General features: G+C 40.9%; 1 protein-coding gene across 6 annotated transcripts in view; it reads left to right on the top strand.

Moving 5' to 3' along the window:
* TMTC4 (transmembrane O-mannosyltransferase targeting cadherins 4) overlaps nucleotides 1-18,437 on the top strand; it is a 61,442-nt gene that overhangs the window by 5,411 nt on the left and 37,594 nt on the right. For all 6 annotated transcript variants that reach the window (XM_074963122.1, XM_074963103.1, XM_074963109.1 and 3 more), the window contains 3 exons: nucleotides 4,685-4,800; nucleotides 7,580-7,796; nucleotides 11,568-11,655. In XM_074963122.1, coding sequence (XP_074819223.1) covers nucleotides 4,685-4,800; nucleotides 7,580-7,796; nucleotides 11,568-11,655 — 421 coding nt within the window. The remainder of the gene's footprint in view (nucleotides 1-4,684; nucleotides 4,801-7,579; nucleotides 7,797-11,567; nucleotides 11,656-18,437) is intronic.

Raw genomic sequence — 18,437 nt, 5'->3', positions numbered from 1 at the left:
AGGATTCACAGACATGAACCCTGTCCTGGAATTAGATATCCAAGTCAGGTCAGTCCTTGCTTGTGCAAAAATCAGGGAGTGAGAGCCCTCCATCCCATTATTGCCAATACCCTTACGATTAGGTTACTCACCTGGGATGTGGGAGATCTTGGTTCAAGTCCCTGTTCCAAATCAGGACAAGTGGGGATTCAGACCTGAGTCCCCCACATCTCAGGTGAGTACTCTTAACAACTGGGCTATTGGGTATAAGGAGACACATGCACAACTCCAAAAAATCCTGACCTGCTGTCCCTGAGCTGTCCTTTTTTGACTAGATCTGCTAGGTGTGCTCTGAGCAGGCCTACTGGATAGGTCCCCACATATGAGTTAGGTGGGGGAACACCTAGTCTGAGAATTCCACCAGGATTTAGGTATGAACTAGGGAACTGAGCAGCTCAGCATCATCCGGATTGAGGCTGTTTTGTGCATACTCACTAGCAAAAATTTAGGTGCCTAAGGGACTTTACTGACAGAAATTTAGGCACCTATGGAATTTCAACACCTCCAGGGTTAGGAAGCAGATGAGTGGGGTTTTGAGGATCTCACTGGTAACTATAATGTAGGACTTAGGCTCTCAAAATGGTAGTTAGGCACCTAGATCCCTTTGTGGATCTGGTCCTGGAATTTTTACCATAGACTTCAGTGAATTCAGATTATGGTCCTTAGGACCCAGTCCTAAGAAGTCACTGAAGTCCTAAAAAGCCCCACTGAAGTCAGTGTGAGACTTTCCATTGGGTGGAAAGCCTCCAGTGGGTGATAAGGTTCCTCTTGTGCAGAAGTGTTTGCAGGATGGGCTGACGGTGAGTTTCACTCAGCAAGGGTTCTCAAGGTTTTTTCATAAGGTAAACCCCAGCCTAATGGAGAGAGAGTGTCTCGTGGACCATCTCTCTTGTAACATTCCTGTGGCAGATACAGCAATTGTTTGAGTAGAAAATAATATTAAGAAAGTATTTGCTTTTTTAAAAAGTCTTTAATGCCCTGCAAATCTTGTACTTTTTGAAAAATTTTTAGCCAATCGTTGCTTACATCCCTTAGCCAGTTTTCAAGCTACATGATTTTAAAGTATCCTAAAGTAGATGGTTTAAGGGTTTAAATAGATGGTTTAAATCCTAAAATAGATGGTTTAAGGTGTGATCTTGCAAGATATTGAGTGTCCTGAGTTCCTGAGATGCCTCCCAAGGGGACATTTAACAATTTCCAAGGGTGCCTGGCCTTATTCCAGTGGTCCTAGTCCGATCTAGGAGATATGAGTGGTAGAGGTGGTAAGAGAGGCACATAGAAGCAAAAAAAAGAAGAATAGATACAGAAAGTGTCTCTCCCCATACACTCTTGACACCAAAAGAATGAAGAGAACAATACTGTAGTGGTGGCCAAAAAACCTTCTGGAAAAAATATAATCTACAGTATTTTTTTTCACAACAGAAAGTATAGAGGTAGCCTGCTGCAATTTGTCTTTCAGCATCTCACTGAATTATTGTTGCTTAAATAAATGTGTAGTGTGCTTGAGTAAGTCAGCCATATCCTAAGCTAGAAAAATGTTGGGGGAAGTGTAAATACATACAAAGATTATAGAATGTATTGTATTTGTAAAATGACACATCTCCTGGGAAAATCTGGTTCTGCAAATTTTATTTGAAGGATAATGATGCGATTTCATTTTCTTAAACTGACATTTAAACCAAGGCAATGTAGATGTAGTTTGTTTCAGTGCAATTTCCACATTTGTAATCTTCCTACACTTCTTTCCACATTTTTACCTGACAGATGTTATTGTTTCAGTTTACCAACACGCACGCAAATGAAAAAGCTGCTAAAATTCTGGCTGCAGGCAAGGAGAAGAAACTAAATCAATTGCTTAAATAACCTCATTCTTACTTATTCAGCCTTCATTTGAAAATATGGAGGTTTAATTTATTTCCCTATCTAAATCTTGACACATTCCTTTAGAAATTGAATGGGATTTTGGTGCCACTGGACCTTTTAAATAAGGGGCAGGATAAATATGTAGAAATATTAAATCAGTACCAAAAATGGAGAGATGAAAGGTTATGAATTGGTGGGGAGGGAAAGTACTGTACCATAATAAAGACTGGTTTTATTAAGCAAGGTACTGCATGCCATATTTTATATTCATGTGAAATACAGCTGATGAAGGCATTCTGTGGATCTACTGAGCCTTGCTTTGCCAGTGTTTTCTTAGGTACCACGCTGTGATCCTTTTTTGTTAACTTGCTAGCCCTCCCCCCACTTTCCTTTTTTAATGAAAGATCCGTTGTTAGTTGGCCCCATGCCTACTGTGTTGTGGCGCATTCAGTTATTGGATTTTACTGGTGTTCAGAGCTGTTTTCCAGATGCTTCCTTGTCATTTAAAAACACATTTTTACTGGTGCACAACAATGATTTGTCTTATTTATTTATTTTTGGCAAAACAAATCGTTGGGTTAGCAGGAATTTCAGACACAGTGCATCTTTTCCGTAAGCCATATGTAGAAGAACTGACCCTTCTTCAAGTACTGCACTCTACTGTGCATAGGCTGCTGCTAATCAAATATTTAGGGATTCCTAGGTATCCACTTTCTATTTCAGTGGAGGAAATCATTCATAACTTTTCAAATAGATGCAAAGTCCTTACAGTTAAGGAAAAGCAAACAGGTTTTTTTTAGTGTAATCCCGTGAAGGTGAACAGACTATTTTTGTTTAGTTTAGCTTTCTCCAAATTTCCAGTGCTCGGTGATCAAGTTCACCAGTTCTGAGCTCTGGAGAATTCAGGTCATAAGTAAGTGAAATTGAATCACAAGATATTTCTGGATATTTTGCTTTGCCTGCTTGTTTCCTACTGAAGACAAAAAATAAACTCTGATTAAACTGTGCAAACTGTTTCCTAGCTGGAGCACTTAGAGACCATGCAAGACTGTTTTTATAGTTTGCGTTCTGTTTTATGAACATAATGATGTTGAGTAGTGTTTCCCATGGTGGTTAAAAATCTGTTAGAACACAACAAATATATTTTGTACCTCTTGTTGTTGATACCATCTCTTTTATGTCAAGATTGTATTCAAATTGTAATGCTTTATATTTTAAGAAATATATTAGATTTTCTGATAGCTTTGCATGTTCTATATACTGACAAGTGAATAGCAAACAATTGCGATGGAATGGAAAATCAGGCTTACGTGGCTTACAATGAATCATGGAGGAAGTCTATAGCAGAGCTGAGAATTGAACTGAGGTCTCTACAGTCCCTATCCAGTGACTTAATCACACGACCGTCTTTTCTTTCAGATATAGAAATGCAATGGAGTTGCAATCTATACATCCCTGCTGAATTCAGTGCTAAACATGGACCTACATATTGTTTAGTAATCCTTTAGAAAGTACAGTACTTGGCTTCATGTGGTGATGGTGGTGGTACAGAGTTTTGGGCTTTTTGGCTTGTGTGGTTTGGTTTTTTACTACTGTTAGTTGAATGGGAAATAAGATAAGCTATAATTGATTGCACCCATGGTACCAGTTCTCCTATTGAAGTTATTCTTTTGGTAGTGATATCTCACCCTTAGGTGCTCTCATGGTTTTGGATCAAACTAAGGGCACATTTTGCTTTCGTTTCAACCCCATGAGGTTGCACTAACATAAATCAGAGCAGAATTTGGCACGCTGTATGTGTGTGGAGGAGAGGTATGGCAGCTCGGTGGAAGTAAGGTGGCCTTCTCAGTGCAGCAGCTTCAATTATTGATGAATATGAAGCATGCTGTGCTACTGCACAGAAATTTCTCCGAGGCTGTGTAGATGAGTATCTAATGTTTAAAAAAAAAAGGGGGTGGGGGCTGCCTTTATGTCCATCTGTGTTCTTCAGATTTTCACATAGTCTCTCCTATGGCACCATTTAGAGTTGAAATAATCTAAAGTACTTCCTTATCATCTTAGTTATGAGATTAAGCAAACTGTACGCTTCCATTTTGTAGATTTTAAAAATTGTGATTTTATTTTTCTTTCATGATGGTACCTAAGAAATTCCTTTCCTAACTACTACTATTCATTTCTGTGTAGAGCAGTACATAGAGGAACTTGCTGATAGGTTTAATATGTCAGAAACAAAGAGCGCTCGTGGAGTGGTGTTATGTGGAAGTTAAGGAAGCCACCCAACAGGATTTCAAGAAGAGCTATCTTTAGTCTTCGCTGTATATCTTTCTTGCTTTCATTAATGGTTCTCCTACTGTTGCTAGTGGCAAAATGGCAATTTGCAACAGTTTGTGTTGTTCCTATCTCCAAAGATCCTTGCTCTAAAATAAGATATTTTACAAAAATAAAGATATATTTTTAATATATTTTACACTAGAGCTATTGGGTCAGAACATCAACTGGTGGAACTTAGCAGAGCTCTATTGAAATTCAGGAAAATATGCTGATTTATGCCATCTGAGCATCTAGCCCACAATAATTAAAGGAATACAAGAGGGTATTGAAAAGACTTGGAACTATCAATCAGGTTTCAGTAGCCAGTCACTAAAAGACTTGATAGAAAATGTTGTCTATAAAATATGGTCATGGTGGTGCCAGTTTGCTTTGTATGTAACTGTTCTCTTTCCAACTGCTCTAACTAAACTGAAATGTTGTTAATGTTGGTGCTAAACGTGTGTTCTTTCAGGACCTCAGAGCAGAAACTCCACTTGGTGACCTGTGGCATCATGACTTTTGGGGTGGCAAACTCAGCAGCAATACCAGCCACAAATCATATCGACCACTTACTGTCATGACTTTCAGGTGAGATCTGGTGTCGTGCCCAGAGTACTAGGTTTGGGGGTTCATTTTGTTAACTGACTTTTTTTGTTTTGGAAAACAAGAGACTTTGAGGAAGTGAAATTTCTGCTACAGCTTATTTGCAGTACAGCTACTTACCTTGCTTAACTCCAAAGACCTGATCGTGCAATAAGCTCCATGCTGGTGAACTCCCACATCTCACAGCTTGTTGCAGGTTCGGAACCAAAGGGTGAAATTCACCTTTATGCAGAGGGCCAGCACAAGGGATTTAATTGATGCATAGACCTTGTGTTGGTGCTATGCATAAGGGTAAATTCTGCCCAGTAGGAATAAAAATGGAGTCATAATTGTTTATATAATTAATATAAATTATATAATACCTCCTACTTAAATTTACTCCAGAGTCATGTTTAACATATCAAGACAAGTATCCCCACCTCAGATTCTGTAATTCTCTTTTCTCTTTAATCACTGTACTGTCTGAGCAGCTTCCACAAATTCTCAGTTTATGGTCCCTTCTATGATTTTCTCCCTTTCGTTCTGTTTTTTCTTCCCTTCTTTTTCCTGTGGCAAGAGGTGCTGTAATATTTAACAGTAAGAATGTAGCTAGAGAAATCTATTCATGTCACCAGAATTCTTTGGTGGAAGTAGACTGAACTGTATACATCTTGATTGATGTATACATAGATTAAAAACTAAAACAAAGCTATGTGCCCAGCTCTGTGTGTTTATCATCTATCTTAATTATATATAGAACCTCAATAATAGTAGCTTTTAATCTAGGTGCTAAAATGCAGTCAGATAAGAAGTCTAAAACTAAACAAAAATGGGCTCTGTTCTCATTTTCCTGGGGTTCGGTTACATTTTGATTTCTGCCCATCTATCCTAACCTCAGCTTGACAGTTGTTTAACTATTTCCCCCCTGCCCACCCCAGAACACACAGTTTTAATATACTTTCCTGCTATGTATTAATGTATCTTTGTACGTATATTGTCGAGTTCCATCCAGGCTCCCCATTTGCCTGGGAAAGGAGTAAGTAACTTCACCCTTGTCATGGAGCTGCTTACTGCATGCTGTGAGCCTGGCCAGCCATTACCCCTGGTGAGTAAAGGGGGCAGAGCCAGGACTCCTCCCCACCCACTTGCTCTCAGCAGGGAGTATTGGGCAAGTATTCCTCTGCTCAATTTGTGACTCCAGCTGTAATAGTGAGAGCAGGGTCTGCATGGGGCCTTACTTCCCTTTCCTCCCCTGCATGGTTAAGGAAGGGCTGTGACCATGTGTTTGTACGCTTAGCACTATGGGGTCCAATCTCAGTCCAATCTAGGCACCACTGTAATACAAATACAAATAATGTAAATGTCTGGGTGTTTGAAATGCCTATTACAGGCTTCCATATATTGCATAAAACATACATTATAAAATGATTCCTTTCCTCTTACGGCCTTTGAGGCTCATTCTGACTCCAATAACACCCTGGTTAATTTGAACAGAAAACTTACACACAAGTATTGAAAAATCTGAAACCGTAGAGGAGCACGTGGAGGTAGCCAGTAAAATGCTATTTCCTCAAGTAAGAAATTGGCCTTCCCTAGCTCCCTTAAGAGTTTGCTTTTATGTGTATTACACATTTATAACAGGTTAGATCATCATAATGAACTCCACTTAAGCCAGATGCAGGTTGGCTAGACATACTAGGTGAAATCCATTATCTAAATTGTGTCTGTATGATTTTAGCGTATTGCTTATATTATACAGAAAATTGTGGTACACTTTTTCCCATTCAAGCTTTGCTACCCAGAATAAGCTCCTACACTGAACCTTTATCCAAACAGCCTGACCAGTACGAATTCCCTCTTCACATACCTCTCCAGCCTACTTTCCTGACCCCTTTCCACCTGCACTCCCATTCCTTGTCCCCGAAAGAATGCTGCTTCCACATACACCCTTTAAATAATAATTATTTATGTTGTGCCTTTTCATTGTGCAAAATCCCAAAGTACATCACTTAACTGTATGTGTGGAGCACAACTGAAATGCAGCCACCACTGGGGTGGAGAGTGAAAACCCAGCAGTGAGTAGGCCATGCACACTGTAGAAAATTTTTGGCCAAGGATCCTGCGACAAATCTTTTTTTTTTTTTTTTTTTGGTAAACTGAAAGCTTCATGGGATCTTTAGTGTCTGTGCAAGTCAGTTAGAACCTCAGTGTGTGAGTGGTGTGGGCTTTTTTTAAACATTTATTTTAAGGTTTAATCTGAAAGAACACTCTCACCTTACACCATCCTTCCTGCTCGCACCCCCAGGAACATTCATGTGCATACACTATCTCTGCTTTTCTGCAGGACTCTCCAACTTTCTAATTTTACACAAGGTTGCATCCCAGAGCACTACTCAGTCATGCAACTTTAAAGTTATGGTACCAACTGAGAAGCAGCCACAGTTGTTGTGTTTCCCATTTGGGATGTTGTAAAGGTAGTGGTGGTGCATTAAAGGGTGACTGCTGCAAATTGGGACTGGTGTGAGGGTATGGGTGCTATTCCATAGAGAAATCCTCTGTCTGGGCAAGGATCAGGGCCTGGTAGCCTTAGGCTACGAGCCTACAGGGATGCTTGGAGATAGAACCATGGTAAGATGGGTGTGTTAGATATTATTTAAAATGTACTTTTAATATTAAGCTTCTCATGCAGAGGCTACTTCTCTTTCTTCAGGAGTGTTTAGTTTTTCTTTGTGTGTCTCCAAGCTCTCCTCTGACTCTTAATCTCAATGTTTTTGTTTTTATGTAGAATGAATTACCTTTTTGCTGGAGGCTTTCACCCAGTGGGTTTTCATGTCATCAATATAATACTGCATTGTGCTATCTCTGTATTAATGGTTGATGTCTTCTCAATATTATTGGGTGGGCTGCAATACAGCAGTAAAGGAAGAAGGCTAAACCTTGCTCCAAAAGCATCTCTTCTAGCTGCTTCACTGTTTGCTGTGCATCCAGTGCATACTGAATGTGTAAGTACCTAATACTTAGATCTTCGTATAATGTTTTATATCTGCAAAGTTATGACCAACTCTAATCATGGAACACTCCTATAAGTTACATACTGTATCTGTCATTACTACATAGAGTATCTATTATTACAGCTTTGCATGTGTTACATTGAGAGTTTTATATAATAGTATGGTTAATATGGTTATGCTCACAAGTTAGTGATCCTTCAGCGCAAGTAAACTGCAATAGATACACTCTGTTTCAGGCCATCCATCTTTAGTTAGTGGATAAAGAATACATTGTTGGGCATGCTATCTCATGAACAGTAGAGGAGAGGCGTGAATGAACTGTATGCAATGGCTTAATCACTGTTAATTTCTTTTTTTGCTTTACCTAAACTGGAATCTCAACTAGGAGTAGGGAGGTTATATGGTCTCTGTATTTGGCACTGGTGCAGCAACTGCTGGAACAGAGTGTCCAGTTCTGGTGTTTGCAGTTCAAAAAAGATGTTCATAAATTGGAGAGGGTTCAGAAGAGAGCCATGCTAGTGATTAAAGGAATGGAAAACAAGTCATATAGTGATAGAAGCAAGGAGCCAAATCTATTTAGTTTAACAAAGAGAAGATTAAGGGACTGACTTGATTAGTCTGCAATAAAAATACAGAACAAAAATTTGATAGTGGGCTCTTTAATCTAGCAGAAAAAAGAATAACAAAGTCCAGTGGCTGAAAGTTGAAGCTAGATAAATTCAGACTGATCTAAGGTGCACATTTTTAACAGTGAGGGTCAATAACCATCGGAACAATTTTACCAAGAGTTGTGTTGGATTCTCTATCAATGGGAATATTTTAATAAAAAACTGGACATTTTTCTAAAAGATAGGCTTTAGTTCAACAGTAGTTTTTGGACTTAAGGAGGAACTAATTCAAGGGAGTCCTATGGCCTGTGTTAAGCAAGAGATCAGATCAGATAATCACAAATCATACCTTCTGATCTTAAAATCCCATGAATATTCATAATCCAACAGGAGTCATTTTAACTGCTTCTCCATTGTAAATTACTAAAAAGTTTTAATTCTAACATTCAGGCTCTTCCCTAGAAGTAAGTGCTCTTAAGTTTGGTACATATTATTTTTCCATACATAGCACAGGGATTTACTCCACCACCTTGAGCCAGATCCTTGGTCCTGTTCCATCCCTTTTCCACAATGCTGATGGTGAAAAAGAAAGGGACAGCTATATTAAACAGCCTGCTGGGGAATTGCTGTTGTGCAGGGGAATCCTTAGATACAAAGCTCTACATCAGGTTTTCCTGTCCCCCATCCTCAGTAAGGGGTGTGACCAGAGCATTTTGCATTTCGACAATCTAGAGAACCATGGCTACCAGTGTAAAGTTACATGAGGATGAAAACTGCTCCTGGCTGTCCCAAAGACCAGATGTGGGGCAAAAAGGTGGTGGAGAGCGCAGCTTCTGTGCACCTGGGAATCCGTGAAATCTCAGTGCAGACTGAACAATAGAACTACCACCTAGTCCTTGATATCAAGTATTGCATATATTTGTTTAAATTGGGCTCTAAATGATACTAAGGCCCCAATTCTGCAAGCTAATCTGCATGGGCTCAGGGGGGTCTCTTTGTGTAATGAGCTTGCAGAATTGGGAACTATAAAATTTGTTTATATTTTGGAAAGAAGAACCTAGCATGATGAAAATAAACACGCCTTTTCTAAGATCAGATGGTGCACAGATGTACTTAATCTGCTAAACAATGAATTGTAAATCTTTTACACTGAATATTTTTAACTGTAACAATCAAGACATTGTGTGCTTCCAGCACACACACACATGCATTTCTCACCCCTCAAACAGCACCTCCCATGAGGCTGAAAACTCAGTTGCTTTGAAATCATGACAACCTGTCTCTAAAATTGGATGGCATGTTTTGACATATAATAACTGTGAAGAGTTTGTCTGTTTCCTGTTTTGATTTTTGGTATGTTCAAAAACAAGGAATCTAAAAGCTTTCATATGTAAAATGGATATTGAAAAGTTTAGTCTTGGTAATGTCTGAAGATAAAATTTGTTATCTCAGTACGATCTTTCTGAATAGCAGGTAAGTACTACTGCTGTGTAATTTTCTTTTTAAAAAACAAAAAATGTGTGTGTTCTTCCTGTTCAAATGTGAGTGATAAAATATTACCTATTGCATGGAACTTTGATAGCTAGTTTGATCGTAAAATTAAAACTGCGTTGCCTTGAGACCAGAGGCTATGGGTCTGATCCTGCACCTCTGCCTTACACAAGGAGTGCTGTTGAAGTCAATGAGACAGCACGTATTAGAGGACCAGGCCCTTTGCTGTAACACATGGACATTTATTTCTAGAATTGATTATTTTATGTCATTAGCTGATAACAGTTCCTGAAACAGAACAGCACTTTGACTTTCACCTTCAAAGCACATTACAACCATTGAGTTAATCCTCAAACACCCTTATGAGGTAGAGAAGTATTAGTATCCTTAATTTACAGATAGAGAAACTGAGGCAGAGGTTAAGTGGCTTGTCCAAAGCCACACAGGGGTTTTTTCTGATCTGGAATTAGAATTCAGCAGTTTCTTCCCCGCAAGACCTGAATTAAAAGCTCGTTTGAAATCGGGGGTCTTTCCATTGACTTCAGCGGGCTTTGGATCAGTTTCCCGGTCCAGCACTCAAACCACTAGACTTTTCAGCTCTCAAAAAATTCTATTTAAGTGATGCAGTTTACTCATGTCAGAGTAGCACAGGCTTGCTCCAGCGTCTGAACCCCGTGCCTTGCCCAAGACAAGACTAGAGAACTCCAGTGAGGCAAGTGGGGGAGGAATTCACCTTTTTCTGCTCTTCGAAAAAATGGCAGAGCAGCAGCATAGCCTGAGTAGCCTCTGTAGTCCTTGAGTCCCCTCCCTAAATGAGGGGGTGAGGAGGAGAAGAACTGGTGGGTCCAGTCCCATTTCCAAAGATCTGTGCACAGAGGCTCCAGCAAAGTTGGGCTCCAGCACTGTAAAGACTTGAGCCAAACCTGCTGAAGTCACTGGAAGGACTCCAGGGCTTTGGATATGGATCTACAGGTGCAAACCCCCTGCGTGGGTTCTCCCCCCCCCACAGAGCAGAACTGGTAGTGAGACTAGGTGATTCTTTGGAAGGCACCCCACATGTAACTGATTCAGATGATATATAAAAAGTGTGTATAAAGATTGGGGGAAGATCTTTAGGTCCTCTTCCACCCTCTCCCTTCAGCTGTAATAAGTGGAGCTCAGCTTGTTCTTGTTAGCATGAACAATTGGTTCCCTTAGCCTTACAGGTCAAAGGCTGTCTTCACAGAGCTTGAAATGTACTTTTCTGAAAGCTGAGATTCTTTCAATTTCTCGTTTGAGGTGCCACAGCTGTAGGTTTGCTAGAGTCCAAGAATTACACAACTGTACGGCCTGATCCATGGCCCTCTTTTCATTTACTTGAATAGACTTTGGATCATGCCCACAATCCTTTTTTTAAATAGCAAATTTTCAGTGAGTAAAAGCCAAACCATCTACTGGCTTCTTCTGCCAACAAACAAATATTCCCCCAAAATCAGGGAAAATGCCCATGGTCTTATAAAGTTTATTAAAACAATTTACAGAAATGAAAGTGACACACAATTAGATGTCCATTTCATATTTTCAGTGAATTATACTTCTGTGTTTCCTCACATTTTCTTTAAAAAATATTTTTGATAATAAACAAAAACAAAGTAAATCCTTTTTTCTTTTTCTTTTTTCAAAGGTTGCAGGGATTGTTGGCAGAGCAGACCTGCTGTGTGCCCTGTTCTTTTTGTTGTCTTTCCTTGGCTACTGTAAAGCCTTTAGAGAAAGTAAGTATTATGTTTGCCTCTTTTGTGTAATTTATTATTTTATTCACAGCCTCTCTAAAGTACAGTAAACTAAACCATCAAGTTGACCTGAGCTATTTTTACTGCTGTTTAAATTATCTGGAAATACAGAAGATCTGTTTTAGCAGGAACATGCCACTAGAGGAAATGAGAGAAACTCTATACCTGACTCCTGTTGTACATTAGACACACATTTTATGTAAAAGATTTGTTTTGTAACAAGGCTTATTTTTTATGACTATAAAGGAATAAATCAGTTTAAACAGCTATATCTCAGGGTATAACTTGACAGGCTAACTTTCCTTTTTTAATCTTTTTGGCTTGCCTGTCGACATTATGCTGGGATTGTTTACACAGGAATGAACTTTATAAGCCTTACTTGTATTTTAATATACAGCCAAGTCCTGCTCATTTTACTTACATGACTAGTCCCTCAGAATTCAGTGGAAGTGCTTGTGCATTTACCCCTTTTGACCCAAGCAGTTAACTAAGGTTCAGAGCCCAGGAAATGTTCTGTTTGGGGGAGAAAGTTGATGGAGTCCTTTTTTTTTTTTTTTTAATGCAGTCTTGGTACATGCCTTGTAAATAAACAGACCCTGCTTCTCTGAATGCAGTAGGAGCCAAAGGCAAAAGGAGAAGTTTCTTAGCCTACAGGCCCAAGCTTATTGTCAGCCAGTACCCTTACCTAGACTACTACTACTCTTGGGGGTCATACCATACTTACAGGCTTCACCTTGGATATCTTCAGGTGCGCGCGCTCTCGCTCTGGTCCTGTTTTGCCTTCTCTCTCACATACTCTCCCCTTACGCAAAACAATACTCAGCAAAACCCTCTGTGTTCACACAATTCAGGACTCCTGGGCAGGTTCAAATAACCCTTTTTACTTAGGTGCAGGTTTGTGATTAATATATCATTACAGTTCTGTTAATTGCTGGGTGCAAATGCACCCTCCAGTCTCAAGGTTTTAACTCCACTTAGGACAAGGTTTCAGCCAGCTCATAACATGTTTAAGGTGTACTGAATTTGGCCCATAGGCTTTAGTTCACAGCACCTGTATTATTTTAACATGCAGAGACCTTTCAGAGACACTCTTCCAAGCGAGCTCTGCTATGGTATTTGATCTGAAAGTAATTTGGTGGTACAGATACTTTGTTGTGAGAAAATATCTCTGGGCCCTATTTAACAGGTTTATAAAAGAATACATTAATGTCTGATTATGAGGTTATACACGTGTACAGAGCATTGAAAATTTGGCTGAAGCATCTTAATGTGCCTCTGCCAGAAATTTGGGTGGGGCTAAGGCCCTATTTATTGGCTCTGTGAGTGCTGTGGAAGAACAACTTTGTTATAATACTTCTCTAAGATATGATAGTCTATTGGCTACTTAAATGACTTTTAATGGCTGCTGTTCACTTCTAAATGTTTGTGTAGCTTGTAACTATGCCAACTACACTGAGCTTAATCAGGAAATTCTACACAATCACTCTCACAATGAATAGTCCAGACACCATCTTGTATTTTCTGTTTCCTTCTCTTTCTACATATATGTCAGGAAAGGTTCTTAAAAACCTCCAATGACAATTTAGACAAACACCTGTCCGGGATCGTCTAGGTATACTTAATCCTGTCTCTGTTTGGGAGATGAGTAGATGACCTCTTGAGGTCCCTTCCAGACCTACATTTACGTGTTTCTATGTGCTGTATTTCCTTGCAATCACTCTGTACCAAATCAAATAAATTAAAGACAACTTTGTGTATGCAGTAAGACCCTATATGAGACTTGTCTGCCAGTTTGCTGATGCTGGTAGATATGTGACAGAGGTAGAATGGCACTTGGAGAACACAGGAACAAAAAATTAGCATGACTAGAAAAGCCTAGGCTCAATTAATTCCACAGTGTGCAGTATGCAGAATTACTTAGAAGTGTTCACCCACCACAGCAATCTGAATGAAAAGAATGTTTAGGCTCTGATCATACATATTCTGAATATTTGTGCAATACAAAAAGACTAGAAAACTTCCAGGAGAGAAGAATTTTTTTTTCTCCAGCTCATGTGGGTTGGTCAGTCAGTCACTTTGGACACTCACCCTTATTCTTGTTCTAAGGAGGGGCAGTCTTAACATCTCTTTATGTGTAAGTACAAAACTCTGGATAGATTTCAAGCTTTTTGAACAGGAATTTAATGCACACTTTGTTTCTTTGGCTTATTTACAATCGTACCCATCTGTTAGTGTGGCACTGTGCCCACTCACAATATGGTGTACTGCTTTCAACTAGGTACAGGGGCCAACCAAAGATTGGTTTCCTTTTCTGACAGAAGATCATCTTAGTGGGAAGCAATGCAATGTTAAGGGAATGTGCTTCATTAAATTGATTGCCTCTGTTGGTGTGTGAGTATCTTATAATAATTAGCGCTTTATACTGTACAGTGCTCTACATTTTCAGAGCTCTGTTCAACAGTTAATTGATGGCATTGCTAAGTGCCTTTATTCTGGGTCTATTTTTCCAGCCTGCTCCGCTACTGACACTTCTGCATGAAGAATAAAAATGATTGACCCAAGAAAATATATATTTAATTGAAAGTCTCTCTCCTTGAAGTTTACTCAGACTCAGTCTTATAATATTACAGACTTGTATCTTACAGTACAGTACTGTCCTTTTGAGAGAGCAAGAGGAAATAAAGGGACTGGAATTGCATTTATAAAGGCAAGGAACTTTTTTTTCTCTTTTCATGCTGAGCACTTTCAACATCTAGGAGTGCTTGTACGTAACAAGGTTATACCTGAGATGATTCTGGCTTCTGAGAATCAAGGTGTGCCCAAGAAGTAGTCTCTGCATCTTGTGTATATAAGAGAGCGCAAAAAAAAAAAAAGTAACAACAAATGTAAAATAGGTGTGACGTTAGCATCTCTGGGACTTTGGCAATTCGAGCTGGAAACTTGAGCTGGTTTTCCGTTGGCCTCTGGCATTACAACACAATAGGAGCATGCATCCATGATCAGGGGAAACATGAGCTTTATCTTACTTCGTGTGGAAATTTTCTCTCATATGTATGTGATGACGATAGAAGGATGGAGGAAAAGAATCTTGTCCCATTGTGGCTATCAACTTGAAAACTTTCTTTGTAGTAGTAGATACTCAAACATGAAATTATCATCTTTGAAAACTGGCTACAATCCTTTATAATGAGGCTTTTAATTTTGTATTTGTTTCATATTCGTCATATTACAATAGCACCTGGAGGGCCCAAGATTTGGGCCATTTTATGTGAGATGTTCTATCTCTGTGTAGAAGGAGACAGCCCCTGTCCCAAAGATCTTAATCTAAAGTGGAAATCTGGACAAAGGGTGGGAGAAAGGAAGTATTACTACTCCCATTTTACAGATAGGAAATAAAGGCACACAGAGATCAAGGGTCACACTGGGAATCTGTTGCAGAGCTGGGAGCTTTGAACATAATATCCTGAGTCCTAGCCAAGCCTTAATCATAAGATCATCCTTCCTCTCAAGTAAGCAGAGTAGTTCAGTTTCCTAAGTCTATATTTCCATGCTGGACTGGAATAACCCTTCAGTTGGGTACATACTAGACCAAATGCATCCCTAGGGTCACTCATCAAAACCTTCAGCATAGTTACCCCAAAGATGAATTTGGCTTGTTTTTATATTATTTGCTTGTATACTATCCATATTTCAAACAAAGTCCTTTCTGTTTGGCTGTGACTGTCCAGGTGGTGTCAGGGATCAGGGTCTGCAGCAGAAGCAGTCTACTGGCAACCCAGCAAGTACAGCTGGTCTGCAGCAGGCTACTTGATTGACTACACCATGTGATTGGTCAGGAAGGATGGCTGACTTTTAAGCCCAGCAGCAGCTCTCTGCCTGCCCAGTGAATTTTATGCCTGATGCTGCACTTGCTTCTGTTTCAGTTCCTGCTTCCTGTCCCTGCTCCTGCTCTGCTCCACTCCAGCGCCAGTTCCCATTTGGCTCCTACCTCTCCAGTACTGATCCTCTGCTCTGGCTTACGACTCAGTCTCTGGCATTCGGCTCCTGTCTTCAGTACTGATCCTCTGCTCCACCTCTGACTTACAACTCTGATTACACTCTGGCATTTGGCTACTGTTTCTTGGCTCGTTCCTGGACTCTGCCCACCCCAGACCCTGCTCTAATTGGTAGACCGAATTTTCCCTTTAACCATTAGTCTATACCACCCAAGGCCCAGTCTCTAACAGTTGGAGCACCTCCCCAAAACAACAAGGCTAGGGGTCCTTCTCGCTGACATAGAGCCCACCCAGGCCAGTCCTTCATTAGCAGAGTTAGTAGGGGCTCTTTGGAACTTGCACGTGCAGGGGGCATCTGCGGGTGCCCCAATTCTAGCCCTCTGTGAACTGAAGAACTGCTGCCAGAAAAATCTGACTCTAATCGCAACCAATTCTGAGTCGTCCTGAACCAGTGCTGGCTCCTGTTCTTATGTCCTGATTGGTCAGTAGGGAACAATCTTGGGTTGGGCTTATTAGTTTATTGACTGAGGAAGTCTTGGCTTAGGCATCTGCCCTCTTGGAACAGTCCAGCCCCTTCCTGGGCCAGTTGGAGGGATTTATTCAAGCAGCGTTCGTGATCTTTGCTTACCCTCACCGCTCTCGAACTACCAAGGCTAAACTTAAAGTGCTACGGTAAAGATGTCGATTTGTGGCCAATACATAGTCGGATTCCACCGTCTGTCCATGGATGCTGAATGGAACGAGGCAGCGCAGCACCGCCATTTCTGGCTAGGATTGAAAAAAGTTGCTGAAGACAAACTGGTGTGGGTCAAAGCACCATCTAGTCTGGACAACCTAAATAATTTGTGCATTTGAATTGACAGCCACCTGACCAAGCTGTGCAATGAGCGTGGTTCAGCCCTCTGAAGCCTGCCAACACCCTGGACCGTGACTCTTCAACTGTGCAGTTCACTCCAGAACCCAGGTGGTTTGACCAGGTCTGCCCATGTCTACCTTTTCCAGAGAAGCACAGATGCAGAGTGTCAGGGCTGTGTTTATATTGCAGATACTTCGCAGTGTTGCGTCCAGAAAAGATCGTGCTGGTTGTTGGGTCAGGAAGATGTCAGGCCCCAGCTTCGATAAAGGAACCTGTGCTGACTGGTCTCATCCCTCCTTTGGAAATTCTTGGCTTCCATGTGCCATTGTTGGGACAGCAGCAATCATTATTCAGCATCTGACACCCCTCAGACTGCAACCACAGATCCAGTTTTCTATGAGTCCCGAAATCCGTCTGAAAGTTCTAGTTGATTCAGGGGCCTTGGACAATTTTATGGACTGGGACTTTGCTAAGGCCCAAGTGATTCCTACTTTGTGCAAGAACTTTCCGGCTCTCGTGGAAACCATTGATGCTTCGCTCCTGTCCTTGGGCCAAGTAATTCGCCAAACCATTCTCCTAACAGTTGTTTCTCTCCATAGGCATCGGCAAACCCTCTAGTGTGAGTTAATTTGGGCCCCTGCTCTGTGGTCATCTCGGTCTGCCCTAGGTACCTGCACATGACCCCAACATCCACTGACAGAAAGGGATATGTTTCTGCTTGCAGTATTGCCCACAACCCTGTCTCCCAGAAGCCAGTAAGAGGACTAGTACTCTCTGCAGCTTGTGCCATGAGCTGGGGAATCCCTGCTCTGCATAAGCAGGCTCACAGCAGTGAAACACACCTGCCACAGACCAGTCTGCCGCTGTCAAGATACTGCTCAAATATTATGACCTCACCTGATGTATTCAACAAAGGAAACATGGATGCCCTGCTCCCTCACTGGAGGTATGACTGTCTATCAACCTCCAGTCCAGAGCTGAGATTCCCTTCCACTGTATATATGCCCTTTCTGAACTGGAAATGCAAGCTCTTTGCACATATCTGCAGGAGAACCTGCAGAAGGAGTTCATCCAGCCATCCACATTCCAGGCAGGGACTCCAATCCTTTGTTAAGGAGGATGGGTCCTTGCAGCCCTGCATTGATTACTGGGCACTCATAAAGTGACCATTCGGAACTGCTATTCATGAGCTCCTATACCATCATTTGTGCTCTGCTTGACTTTTTATGAAGCTAGATTTGTGTGGGTCCTAGAACCTGATATGTGTGTGAGAGGGAGATGAATGGAAGACTGCCTTCTGCACTCAGTATGGCCACTTCTAGCACCTTGTCATGCCAGTTGGCCTGTGCATCCCCCAGCGACCTTCCAGCATTTTATTCATGACATCTTCTGGGACAAACTGGATCAGTTTGCCATTTACCTTGATGATATTCCTATATATATCTATATCTTTTTTTGGAGGATCAGGTACGTCATGACCAGCACATATGAAGTGTCTTGAAAAAGCTTTGCCTGAACCATCTGTATGCCAAGCTGGAAAAATGCCAGTTTGACCAGAACACAGTGCAGTTTCTGGACTATGTCATCTCCCATAATGAATTGGCTATGGAGCCATGTAAGGAGGCAGCCATCACAGACTGGGCAGTGCTAAAAGAAGTCTGTAGAATACAACGCTTTCTGGGCTTTGCCAATTTCTATAGGAGATTTATCAAGGGGTTCTCTGGTGTGGGCGCCCATATCCCCAACTTCCATGTTTAAGGAGCATTGTTTGTTTGTCTCCAGACCTACAGACTGTAGTTGATCGCCTAAATCAGAGATTCGTCTCAGCTCTCATCTTGATCACCTAAACCCAACCAGACCATTTGCCGTGGAGGCAGATGCTTTAAACTTTGCACTGGGACCAGTTCTCTGTT

Source organism: Natator depressus, chromosome 1, assembly GCF_965152275.1.
Source record: "Natator depressus isolate rNatDep1 chromosome 1, rNatDep2.hap1, whole genome shotgun sequence".
In the NCBI taxonomy this organism is placed as follows: Eukaryota; Metazoa; Chordata; order Testudines; family Cheloniidae; genus Natator; species Natator depressus.
Note: the sequence above shows the minus strand (reverse complement) of the source record. Positions and strands in the feature narration are given on the sequence as shown.